This window comes from Lampetra planeri, chromosome 34, assembly GCF_965212315.1.
Source record: "Lampetra planeri chromosome 34, kcLamPlan1.2.h2, whole genome shotgun sequence".
NCBI classification, from domain to species: domain Eukaryota; kingdom Metazoa; phylum Chordata; class Hyperoartia; order Petromyzontiformes; family Petromyzontidae; genus Lampetra; species Lampetra planeri.
Window position 1 is genome coordinate 5705336 of NC_136140.1, and position 13224 is coordinate 5718559.

Sequence of the window (13224 nt, forward strand, 5' to 3'; positions counted from 1 at the left end):
AAAAAATCTCCACGCATTTGATGAGCAACCAAATCTGTACGCCGATCAAATTGTCCGTTTAAATGGCCGGTCTCACAACATAAATAAATAGGCTTTAAAAACACCCCACTCGGCGTACGTGCACATGCGTGCAAGTAGCAATAATGCTCAAACACACACGCGCGTAAGTTGATGCTAATTGCTCAGAATGGTTTGGCAAAATTAGAAAAAGTGAAGTTTCCATCGAGGTTTGTTTTATATAAAATAAATTTCAATCGGATGATGGAAAAAAAAAGAGGGAAAAAAAACCCGCCGTATTTTAAACCTGACGCAGACTCCTCGGCGTGGCGCACTAAACGCCCGTCGCACTCGCCCGGCAAACACGCGCTCACGAGAAGCGAATGCAAAAAGAAAAAGATATCGAACGTTGACAAAATATGCTGCAGAATGCAATGAAATCGACAGAAAAAAAATCACAACGTCCAATGCTGGGAACAAGGTGACGGCGCTGTTCGAAGAGCCCTCTCGAGCTAAATGCGGGTCGGGGTCACATCACGGACAAAGCAGCCACGTGATGAAGCAAGGACATCGATGGTCTCCGACTGATCGAGTTGGAGGGGAGAGGGGAGGTGTTCAGCGGGCGTTGGTGGCAGTGCGCGACGAGAGACTCACAATTCAAGGAACTGCCCTCCAATGGGCAATTAAGCACGTGCCAAAACAACACAGCCAAACAAAGGCATGCAGGCGCTTTAGACTCACGCGTGTACACACGTACACAACAGCCACGCGCACGCTTCAAATGCACGCACGCTCTCAGGCACGCCTGCACGCCAACGCACACCATTTTCTTTTTTTCGCGAGGACCATCGCGGGAACACCTCGGCTCATTGCGAGCCACTTCCGTCGGCCAGGCAAGCGCTGACAAAACACATACGCAGCAGCGCATCAAGAGCTGGGAGCGTCAATCCTGGGTTAAGGATGGGAGTGGGGGGGGGGGGATTTTTTCCGGGGGGGACCACTGTGGCTCTGTGTTGACAGCAGAGTCCTCACGAAGGGCAGAAGTGGATGGGGCTGAACAGCCAGAGCGCCAGCACTTGCAGACCGACCAGCGCCAGGAAGCTTGGCTGCAGCATCGAGCCTCGGCCACAGTCCGACGTGTCCTCCTGCAAAAAACCAACAAACAAATCCCACCACCACGACCACCCCGACACACACGGTGACCATTAGTGACGCTCCGTGGTTTACTCGAAGGCTCTAAGCATGCATGTCTACGCACGACGCACAGACGCTGAGTGCTTTGCAAATCCTATTCGTCAGGTGTCCCCCATGGCAGCCAATGTCCTCCAGCAGGTAGTTGTGGTACTACGAACCCAGCAGCTTGGGTTTAAATCCCAGTAATGGTGCACTGCAGTCACCAGTGATATCTGAGTTCATCCTGGGCCTCCCCTATATTGATTCAGCCTTAAATGAGTACCTGGAGCAGTGTATAAATATCAGCACTGGGGAGGCAAATGTGGTTGGGCTTGCCGCTTGCCATACCACCTACCTCGCGCATGCCGGTTTACACCTTGAATGACTATGGGAGGAATCTTTTGCCACACTCCTACAGTCTGGTTTGTGATCCAGTCAAGTGGGCTGGATCCGGATGCCCTCCGCAAGCGTCGGTTGGTCAAGCGAGCGCCAACCACGCGCCGCGTGCGCTTGCCTCACTCGTGGCCCTCATCGCTAAACTCCAGAAGAGTGCGAGAGGCTCCAGCGCTCAGAACCACGCTCGGAAATAGCCGTGATGTCACGAGGTCATCGCGGAATGGTAACGTGTTCCTGCGCAGAGGTCAACCCTCGTGGCTGCGTTTTTGTTTAGATAAAAAAAAAGACGAAAATTGGTAAGAAAGAAAAGTACACACGCGTGTTTTTTGTCTTGGGACAAGCGCAATGATAATGTCGGATTTAGAATGGGCACAGAATTTGTGCGGCGAGTCGTTAACGGAAGACAGAGCGTTTGTTAAACACTAGCACAGAACCCGATGCTCTGCAATTGGAAATAAGAGACGGCTGTCATTTTCATATCCTTCTCACAATCCTGTGCTCGGAGAGCTAAACGGCACGTGCTTTTTTATGCAGGAATAACATAGCGAGATAATGAAGGCAGGGGGCATGGGGGGGCATGGGGGGGGGGGCATGGCTGGAGCCCATGGAGCAGCACTTTGGGGCACAATACGATGCCAAATCATTCCTTGAAATGGTCCGGCACCGCTTTGGTGCAATCTCATTATCAGCGCAGGAACGCGGCGTTTGCCTCTGCGCAGCACGGTACCAGGATGTTGTAGTCGAAGCAGGAGTCCGGGCCCTTTCTGTAGCGCGGCGCGAGCTCGCACATGTTCGGGCCGTCCGCTGTGTGGGGGGTTCGTCAAGGAAGCTGGGCAAAAAAGCACCGCAAAGCAAATAGCGAAACGAGGGAGGGTGGGGAGTCTGCCACGCAACAGAGCCACCAGAAATAGTTTAACAAGGAAAGAAGAAACACAACTGGAACATTTGAAGAACTTTGGGCCACTGCAAGTTGCATAAACCACACCAAACCATCTTTAAGAATATAATGAGTCGGTGTAAAAGGTCAAAGGCTCTGATGGCCAAATTAAGGCGACTTATTAACGACTCTAAGAGCAGCGGGGGAACCATGCAATGCTGAGCTCTCCACAGCTCGGCTTCCTTGTGGTGTAACGCGTCTCCCTTTCAGGAGAATAATCTAGGGAGGTGTGAACACTGCCAGGGGACGCATGGTAGCAAAGGATACACCTCTGCTCAGCCTGTATAAGAGGCCTGTTGTCGCACATGGGACACATGATCTTCTCCGAGACCACGAACACCAGGTTGGAGTTGGCCAGCTTCTCCGCGAAAAAGAACCTGCGGCAGAGAGTTCAGTCGGGAATTGAAGAGCGGCACTGCGGGCGAAGCGCTTGCGGAAGTTGAGCATCCACAAATAGCGAAGCGTCGAGGAGGGGCAACGCCACAACACTCGCCAAGATCATCGACTCAAATTTCTACTCCTGTTAATTGTTTTGTCGGGTGTTTCCAAATGGCTTTTTAATTTACTGGAGTGCTGCTCATTCGAATTCATCTATAGGATGAATTCGATCGCCTATACAGGAGTCCTTTGTATTCTTGGTTCTTTCGGTAAAGTCACGTAGAATGGAAACAATAAAATAATAAAAATATAAAACAATAAAATTCTCACGACGTTTCGACTGCAACACAAGCACTCATCACCAGGTGATGAATTTTATTGTTTAATATTTTTATTATTTTATTGTTTCCCTTCTACGTGACTTTACCGAAAGAACCAAGAATATGAATCCCTGCGGTCACGAAAGCTTTAAATCAGGATTCCCTTGGTTAACGTTTGTATTCCGTTCCACGAAAAGTACTGTAAACCGAAATAACTGTTCATCGAGTAAATGCATTGCATGCGTCTGCAAAGGGCTGTTTCCACAGCCAAAACATAAAGCGTAATGTAAACAAAGCCAGTCAAGGTTTAAACGCCCATAAGTGGGCATCGCTGATTGGCTGACGCATGCTCAGCCCACTTATGAGTGCTCGCATTGGCCGAAATTGGCGCCCGCGTGCATAACGTAAACATATTGTTAATCAAAATTTGAACATTAGTCGAATCCGTGGGGATCCCTATGAGAGGCGAAACGTTTAACCGAAAAAACCGTTAACAGATGTCACTTAACTGAGGGACTACTGTATATATATATGTCCTTCGAACAAATCTATCCTCCTTGCCAACAGTATAAAAATGTACACATCCTCTATATTGTTATGAATAATTGCACCTAGGATGGATTGACTGTATTTTAAGTTCAAGTAAGCTACACACGATTGATTCCTTCCGATTACAGATAGTGAGAAGACATAAAACACTAAATGCAACATGTAAAGCACAATTCAAAGCACCTGGAATGGATATTCAAGAAAAATAAACTATTCCATCTTGGCACAACTGTTACTCAAGTTACAGGAATAATTTCAGATTCGAATAATCCGAGTTGATTTCTCCTTCTGCTCGATGGAAACCCATCGATTTGAAGCCCAATCTAACGATCGCAGCAGTTCACACTAATGTCCACGACGCACCCACCAAAGGGACAAACACGTGGGACAGGGAATAAGCAATTCACACTTCAGAGACACATTGCATAGCTTGCAACAAGCATGACTTAACTTTGTCAATCCACTGCAGGATAAAGGGACTTACCACGTCCTGTCTATTCTATGACTTGCATACGTCATAGATAAGCAATGTGTTCGGGAGCTGGATTCCAATTTCAATGTCGAGGTCTGCTCGCCACAAGAGGGCTTCACGAGAGAGTTTGTGTAGTTTTGCTATTCGTCTGTTGAAGGGGCGTAGACTACAGTGGTTCACTAGATATGGTCCACAGTATCGACCATGGGGAACGTGTTACCAGACTTAACCACGCTGGTCAGTGTGGATTGGTGAAGGGGTTAGGGTTGGGCCAAGGACCAGTTTGTATATCGCTCGTCACCGATGTTAGACCTGGCCAAGAATCGAATTCAGATGGCCAGATTCAGAGCGCAGTGTGCTTACCCATTGGGATGGCGCTCTGCTCGCAAAAGCCATACGGATTGCTGAGTAAACGTGGTTTCTCTGTGTGCCTATGTTTTGTCTTTCTCTATGTATCTCTGTGATATCTGTCTCTACTTATATGTCTGTCTATATGTCTCTGGTTCTGTGTTTTATCTCTCTCTCAAATTTTGCATTCTCAGGAAGAACGTAATCAACCAGGTAGGGGTGTTGACTGTTATGTTATCCGACTCTCTGTTGTATTACATTACATTTCTAAGTACACTAGATTTGTGTTTCGATTTCATTTATACCTGATGATGATTGCTTGCGTTGCAATCGAAACGTCGTATGCAAGTATTTAATTTATTATTTTATCTTTATACGTGGCGACTTTACCGAAAGAACCAAAGACTGAGTGGCTAAGAGGCCCCAGAATCTTGCCACAACGGGTGAAGAAGTGCAGTACCTCCCACGCATTCAAATCCTTCGTATTATCCCTTGGGCTGCTGGGGACCCCGCATTGCTCATGCAGAATTTAAAAAAATAATTTAAAAAATTCAAAGCAAACCTCTGCCTGTGGCGGTAGGACACCGCGACTCGAGATTGCAGCAGAGGAAGAACAAAAAAAAGCACCTGCTGGGGGCCGACCTCCGCAGTCAGGAAGAGTGGGTTGGGAAACCGCACGTGTAGGCGCACCATCGTGAGTCACAATGCCATTGCCTCCCGTGAGTTTTCTGGAGCTCGCCATTCATTGTTTTGCGAAAGCCCAGTTTTGTTGTCCTTCCCCCGCACCTGCGATTAGCACGGCTGGCTACGTATGGTGTGGCAGAAGTTCAACACACGTACAGGCCAAATGGCCCCTCGGGATGTTCTCCAGGTAGAGGGCCCTTCCACCAAGCAGTGGTCGGACTAGGACGTTTGCTGGCTGCTCGTGTAATATAATTGCCAGTGTTCATGATTTGTGAAAGAAAAAAACACCACTGCATCTGAAGAGGAACACCCACGGGCAACATAGAGACAAGCAGACTACTTTGAGACTGTAAGGGCTTTCTGCGTGCGTCGTCCAAGTGACCCTGAGCTTACTTTTTACCCACATCACAAGCAGTCCCACCCTTCAGCACCGTGCGCACCTGAAATCGATGCTGCAATTGCTGTTATAATTATAAATAGCTTCACATGTATGGCCCTTTGGTCAATCCACTGCTGGATGAGGGCCTCCGTCACACACCGGCCATGTGGGTTGCGAGGGTTAATTCAACTTCACCGTGCAGTTCAATGAAGGTTGGCGAAGGCGAGTAGCATACACGTGGCAGCATAGAATCACAGTAACAACAATGAACGTTGCTGCAGCTACCCCGTCGCCAACTACCACGAAGCCCGACTATGCCTGACGACACCCTATTCGGGGCATTGCGGCCGCCCATCAAAGCACCGCAAATCCAGACTCAACCCTACTCGGCTCTCCGAGGTTTGACGAGGTGGGGCGCGCATTCCGGGCGATTTCGTCACTCGCGTGCAGGAGCGACTCCACGCACGGGGGTCAACTCGTAAGCAGGTGAGCAACTGACCTGGAGCAGTTGCCACAGTCCATGAGCTCCTGGAAGGTGGTTTTGTTGTTGGGAAAGTAGTACTGGGTCTGGAGGGTGATGCAGCTGACCTTTTCCTTGTAGTTGGCCCCATCCGCATAGCTGAACTCTGGAAAGGAAAAAAAAGGTGGCATTACATTTCTATTGCCCGTATTGCGCGAGGGTTTAAGACGTAATTACTTCTGACATTTTGAATCCCACTCCGTCATCACCCCCTCCACCTCCCCCCCGTTTGTTAATTTGTGTCTCAAGATACCTGGCAGCTGTGCAATACCACAGAGCTCCCCCCTCCCTTCAAAAGGTCTCCATGACACGAGAAGGGGATTCATGGGAATCCTTTTTGGCAGTGTTCACCAGCAACAAATTTGGCGCAACTATGGAAAATGAGGGGCAACTTGCTATGGCAGAGGCAATGGCATTGCCTTTGGGTTTATTTTCCGTCATTAAAATGTTTTAGTTTTAATGGCATGTGATGAAGGCATATGCAAGCGATACAAATTTAGTGCCTGCGGTGTGGATAATGAGGTTTATTGAAATGTTCTTTCACCAAGGGCATTGCCCTGCTAATCTACATAAAGTAGTTCAAAATGTTAATTTGTTAATTTCATGCAATGACACCGACAGCAGCATGATAATATATATGGTAAAAAAAAAGTTTTATATACATAGAGACCACTTCATAATAAAGTCACCTATTTGTAATTGGGTCATGCGACGGCATTGGTTAGTGGTGATGGTTAGTAAATGACACTATGACCTGGCAACCGGAGTTAATTTCTGGCCAAGGATAATTCATACGAAACACCCTTTTCGTCACTAACACTGCCTCATGAGGAAAAGTAAGGGCCATTATTGCCTGCAAGATCAGCCTATTAATTTTTTTGTTTCGATAAGCCAGTGTTAAAGACAAACAGGGTGGAGGGGCGAGTGGTGGCACAGTGCTTAGCACACTGCACTTTTACTCGAGCGACACGTGCTTGATTCCCCAACCACGAAAACCATCCAGTGGTGAGTGGCTATCTCAGCCAGCCCTGGTCACCCCTTTCCACTGACCATCAACCCACACCGACAGAGGTCGCAAACGGGTTTTGATTCCTTACCCGTACCCTACCCGAAATGAGTGACAAACGGTTACTCACCAGTGACTCACGGCCTACCCGTACCCGTACCCGGCTGCACCGGCCGGGTACGGGTAGCCGGGTATCGGGTAGGGTACGGGTATCGGGTACCCGGTTGCGACCTCTGCACACCGACCAGCGTAATGAAGTATGGTCTAACAACCCTCCACGACGAAAAGGCATGGAGGGAGGGCCTTCGTCCAGCAGCGGATTGACAATATCAAAACATTACTTATTCACGTGTTTAAAATTGAGCGATGAATTGTTAATACGCCCGCGGCTGGCGGCAACCAACAAGCCCAGCTGTGCGTCAGCTCGTGGCTCGCAGCTGTGGCGATTGACGCGACGCCAAAGGCTGCGTTATTTATCGACGAGATGGTGCAGAGACGCAGCAGCGATCGGGCGGTGCGGCAGCGTCGGCGTGCAGGTGACACACCTGCACTGTACCACGTCTGAAGGGTGAGCGAGTAGAACAGCTGCTGCAGCAGAGACCTGCACAGGGTAGGGAACAGGTCAGCGGGGCGCACACGTCGTTACTTATCGCCGCAGGTGTAATGGCGCATCGATTCATTGATCACGAGTAATATTGTTTCGCTCGTGAGACGCGCGTTGAGCCACGTGCGTAAGAATGGATTAGTTTCGATTCGATGTTTGTATCGAGTTCATATGTACTATGTAGCCACGAATGCCCGATAGCATTCACCACGATGTAAAAAAGTAGAAAGCGATTTTTCACTAAATTGCCACCCTGAATCATGACAACTCATGAGAATAAAGCAAGCGAATTGGTATAATTATACCGACATACACGTGCAAAACTCAACATGTCTGACTTTTTTTTTCCCCATCAGTTTACTGAAGTACACCTAAAAAGAACAAGTTAATTTAAAATGAATTATATAAACTAACAAAAATATAAATACACAACATTAACATTAAATGACTAATACTATTCCATAAAAACAGAGCCCACAATGTCCATGTATTATAATTATCCTTGTTAATCCAGGAAAGCCTCACCGAGTCTCAACTCTTTTTCAAGAGAGACCAGCCAAACCTTTTGAAGTTGCTTTGCGCAATCCCAGATGAAACCCCATGCAGAACAGCGGGAGGAGTAGTGCATACGAACCCCAGAAAGAAAAGCGCCCCAAGCTGGGAAGCGAGACCGAGCCCTTCTTACGGAGAGACACGAGCTTTACCACTGCGTTGCCCTGCTGCCCTGACAGGCAATAATGGAATACCAAGTATGCTTCTAGATTTGAAGCTTTCGTGACTGCAAAGATTCATACTCTTAGGTTTTTTCGGTAAAGTCACGTAGGTAAAAAATAAAAAAAACGTTTCGGAGGCAACACAAGCTTCCGTCTTCAGGTGGAACCGTCACAGCACGATTGCTGTATCAAGTACTTGATACAGCAAGCATGCTGTGACGGGAAGCTTGTGTTGCCTCCGAAACGTCGTAATTTTTATTTTACTTTCATTAATTTTAATTTAATTTTTATTTTTTACCTACGTGACATTACCCAAAAAACCTAAGAGTACTAAGTATGCTATCGCATGAGTAGCGGCGACCCCCGATGTGCATCGGTCGTAGGCTCGGTGGTGTGGTAGGGGCCTTACCAAGCGGCCGCTGAAGCCAGCCATGCGACGTTCAGCACGTCCGAAATCCTCGGCTGTGAATATAGAGGGGTCATTAAAAAAAACACATATTAATATAAAAACGCACATGTATGCGACTCCCTTTAATCATTCACAAGCACATTTTAGGCGAGAGTGAAGTTAAATAGATCCCGCACGTGGATTAACTGTGCTCATGCTCGATTAAAATTTGATGAGTGACGGCAAAGGCACGATTCTGCCTGTAAACACAATGTGCCATGAATGGAAGCTGCCCTCTGTAGCCCATTACACCTTTTCTACTTCCTGTTGTCCAATCAATTCGAAATTTTGCAAACGTATTTTACATGATGAGACCTCCTTTGCCAATAGCAAGATATAGTAATAGGTTTTTACCCTTTAATCTGGCACCAAAACAGACACCTTTATACAAGGGGTCATGTTTGCAATAACCACAACACAAGCAGTCGTAATGCCAACAAAAAACACAACTCTGATAATGATATGCACTGTCCTTGAAGTTGATTGGTCCACACCCTAGACGGCTTTTCTTAGAGCCTAGTCTCACATGGTGTTGGACCAGATGACGCCAAAAGGCGCACAACTCAAAGACAACGCACCATCAGAGTATGAGAGCTCGGGGTAAGCATTTACATTGAGACCTATAAGAGTCAGCTGGGTGGTGCAGAGGGGTCAGAGCAATGAGCCAGGATTTCTCCACAACTCTGGCTGTCTGCCTGATGGTGCTAGTTGTAATTACTGGCGAAACGTCGTACTCAAATTGTAAATGTTGTGGGTTTACTGTCAAACACATCGGTGTGCTGAACGAGTAACGAATTGGCACGTTTTGTTTAAGTGACAGACCATACTAATTGGCTGTGTCGGATGGTGGCGGGTTTAACCACACATGAATATTCACGTGATCTAACCCGAAACCATCTATTATGAACTCCCACAAGGCCACACTTACGATAGCGATGGATCTGGGCGCCGCTCCCGCCTTTTGCTCTTTCTCGGGGTCGCAGGTCGACTGATAGTCGTACGACTCGACTTTGGCGAACAGAGACACGTTGTACAGAGCGCGCATCAAACTCGGGTCCACGACACCAAAGAATTCTCCGACCTGCAACACAAAGCAGGCCCTTTGTCAACTTGGCACACGCGCGGATCGCACTACTATTGATTTCCTGAAATGGTGTAAGTCGGTGTGCAACTAGACAACACAGAGTGGTATGAGAATTGGCGACGTAACAACATTCTACGGAAAAAAAAACACTCCTTTTAAGAATGCAAGCTTGCGTATCGATAGAAGATAATCTGGCACGGAGAGCAAACAAAACACCTTCAATGGAGCGATCAGTTGTAACTGCTGCTGACGGGTGTCTGAATTGCAATACAATTTGTTTTCATCATCCTACCTAATTAAACATGTTCAACATTTTCTACGTTAAAACTCTAGATCCAAGAGCGATACACGAATGAGCCTCCGTGAATACGGCCACAGTGGTGAGACTAAGGCACTGCCACAGCTAGTTACTGCATTTTCAGTATTCATGACAAGGGTTTTTTTTCCCCCCCAGAAGTCAACTCGGAGGCGCGAGGAATCCCAGACAAGCACGGCGAGCCGGCGCCAACGATAGCCCAAGTTCAGCGGTCATCTGTACACCAAGATGTTTTCAGCCTGTTACTTAGTATTTATACGTGGCAATCAACCGGAGCAACTGCACAACACCCACGGCGTGCGAGGGAGAAACATTCAATCCGATACAGATGATACGAGTTCACATTCTGCTGCACCGCCTTCTCCTGGCAAGCCGGTGTAAGGCAGCTCGACGCCCACAGGAAGGGAGTTTCGCGACATCCGTGTGATCCACCAACCCTCGCTGCCTCCAGTGCTGGATCACAGGCCATGTGCATAGCCACCAGCGTCCGGCTGAATCCATAACCCCGTGGATTTAGACCGCCTTCACCTTTACCGAGAGCTCAAAATGTAGTGTTCCATTGGCAAGCTCAGTGATTATATAGTGCATGTGAGACAGTTAAGTGTGGGGCAGCATTTTGTGGACGGGCAGGTCCAAAGTTTCCACCTTTTTCTCTTGGTCTTCTTGATTGGACATTATGAGGAACCCTCCATCATCCAGGATGACACACTGCAGCTCCTAAACATACCATACAAAGACAAAAAACAAAGATTCCCCGTATAGCCTTAACCGACTGTTGGGGTAGGTGCTGTTATCGGGTACCGATGAAGGCTGGCACGGTACACAAGGGGGTGGGGGTGGCCAACACCATGCCCAGCCGCCTTTGTCTCCCCAGCAGCACACCGCATCATTTCAGGCTGAGTCGACCTAGGGGAGGCCCATGACCGGTTAAAATAATCGTCGCTGGTGTTGGTGGCCGTGAGCGGGAATCAAACTTGGGTCGCTGGGTTCGTAGCGCAGCGTAGCGCTAACCGCTACAATACCACACACACATTGTAGCCTCTAAGCATACAGCACACATAATACCACAACATACAAACCGTACACAATATAAAAAAACATGCCTTGCATTAATGAGGTACACCCCTATGATCCCAGCGCATAGCATATTTGAAATAGATTGAGCACATACCTTGCTGGACAGATCGCAGTCCATCTCACAGCTTCCAAGACTGTCGCACTGCAAATGTCAAAACATAAAAATGGTTTACATTTAAGAACACATAAGCAACTAAAGAGACAATTGTAAACCGACGTTTTCAGTTTATGTATGCGTTGTAAACAATGGAGGTTTCACAAGGACCCCTCCAGCCACACTGCATTCGCTACCATTCACCACGATGCTAAACAACATCGTTACTGCTTAATTAGATTACTCCATCAATAGCGGGTGTTGCGATATGCACAGATTATTTGTACACACTCGCACGTTTAAGAACTAGCGCTATTTTTACCGGTTCTATCTCCGTGTAAAGAATAGTGGATTTGTGCCAATCAGCTCCTCAGAATCGGAAACATGAAATAATAATTCACGTCACTGTGAAAAACACAACTAAATAAATAAACAGACAAGATGCTTCCATCATATATCTGTCCTTCCACACAGCAAAGTATGTTTTACACTCCTTATAAACCACAAGGCCTTCTGGGAGTTTACGTTTAATGAATCAATGCTGCCGAAATTATTGCATTCCCAGATGGCCTTGTGTGGTGGCCGGGAGCTGTGAAACAAACGTTTGTATACTTTATACGCAGGGAGGAATACACAAAGCATTTGCAGTGCCTGTCCCCGTTATTGTGAGAATCGGGGGGTGGGGGGGCGAGTCGCTCACGTTGCTGCTGCGCTTGCTGCGGCCCTCCCCCGTGTGGTTGCTGGCCAAGAGCTTGAACTTGGCCGTCCAAACCTCCAGCTCGAGCTTGACTCCAACCACTGGGAAACGAGGAAGCCAAGTGCTCGGAGAGAACGCGTGCATACGAGGGGACGCAACGACCCAGAGCCCCACATTGTTCAACGATGTATAATAAACAATTCGAGTGTAATGTATACACCAAACACATTTGACAGCCTATTGGAAAAAAAAGAACTGTTGAAGATGATCGCGCTTTGTATGTAATCATTAAGATAATCTCAATAAATAATCGTCAGATATTTATCCACTGCCAGATGAAGACCTCCCCATGTCGTGTTTGTCAGCGGGGTTGTTTGGCCATACGTCACCACGCTGATAATTGCGGGATGATGAAGGGGGGGGGGGGTGTCAGGACTGGTTCTGATATCACTCACCACTGATGTTAGCCGTGGCCAGGAATTAAACTCCAGTTGCTGGTTTCAACGTACAGAACGCTAACCGCTGCACCACCACTCCGACCCCCCATTTATTAGAAAGGTATTGAGACGATTATGTAGTTACTGCTTTCAATAAATTCGTACAATTATCAGCTTAGTTTAAAAATATTCCAAAACATGTTTTACAGCCATCTAGAGGAAATATCTGAATGCTTCGGTCAACTGGCCTTGAATAAACTGGGCTTCTTTATCTAAGAAACCTTCACAGAGTCCCATGACTTTTTCAGAAGGTCCTTCCAAATTTGTTCGCGGTTAGCGGGGGGGCGGGGGCAACCATTGTGTACATTCCAATCCCGGGTGATGTTTTAACAGATGGTAACTTTGGAGCGACGATGGCGGCACGCAACGGCCTCCTCTTGCGAACGGGCGTCACGGGGGTCTTTAATGTCCACCATGAAGCAGACGGAGCGTATCTTTTAAAATCACCCGAATTAAAAACTCGCATCTTTCCAACTGCTTTTTTGTGTTTTAGTTTTGTTGTCCTCCCCCCCCACCCCTGCACCTCCGATTCACA

The 13224-nt window shown here is 47.6% G+C and overlaps 1 protein-coding gene across 1 annotated transcript in view; it reads right to left on the minus strand.

Annotated features, from left to right (window-relative positions):
- Positions 1–566: 566 nt before the first annotated feature.
- CACNA2D2 (calcium voltage-gated channel auxiliary subunit alpha2delta 2) overlaps positions 567–13224 on the minus strand; it is a 99302-nt gene continuing 86644 nt past the window's right edge. Inside the window, exons 29-38 of the mRNA XM_078610585.1 lie at positions 12196–12293; positions 11496–11543; positions 10970–11041; positions 9853–10005; positions 8886–8938; positions 7705–7760; positions 6133–6259; positions 2771–2880; positions 2294–2370; positions 567–1142 (exon numbers count right to left, since the gene is read on the minus strand). Coding sequence (XP_078466711.1) covers positions 1026–1142; positions 2294–2370; positions 2771–2880; positions 6133–6259; positions 7705–7760; positions 8886–8938; positions 9853–10005; positions 10970–11041; positions 11496–11543; positions 12196–12293 — 911 coding nt within the window. The 3' untranslated portion in view covers positions 567–1025. The remainder of the gene's footprint in view (positions 1143–2293; positions 2371–2770; positions 2881–6132; positions 6260–7704; positions 7761–8885; positions 8939–9852; positions 10006–10969; positions 11042–11495; positions 11544–12195; positions 12294–13224) is intronic.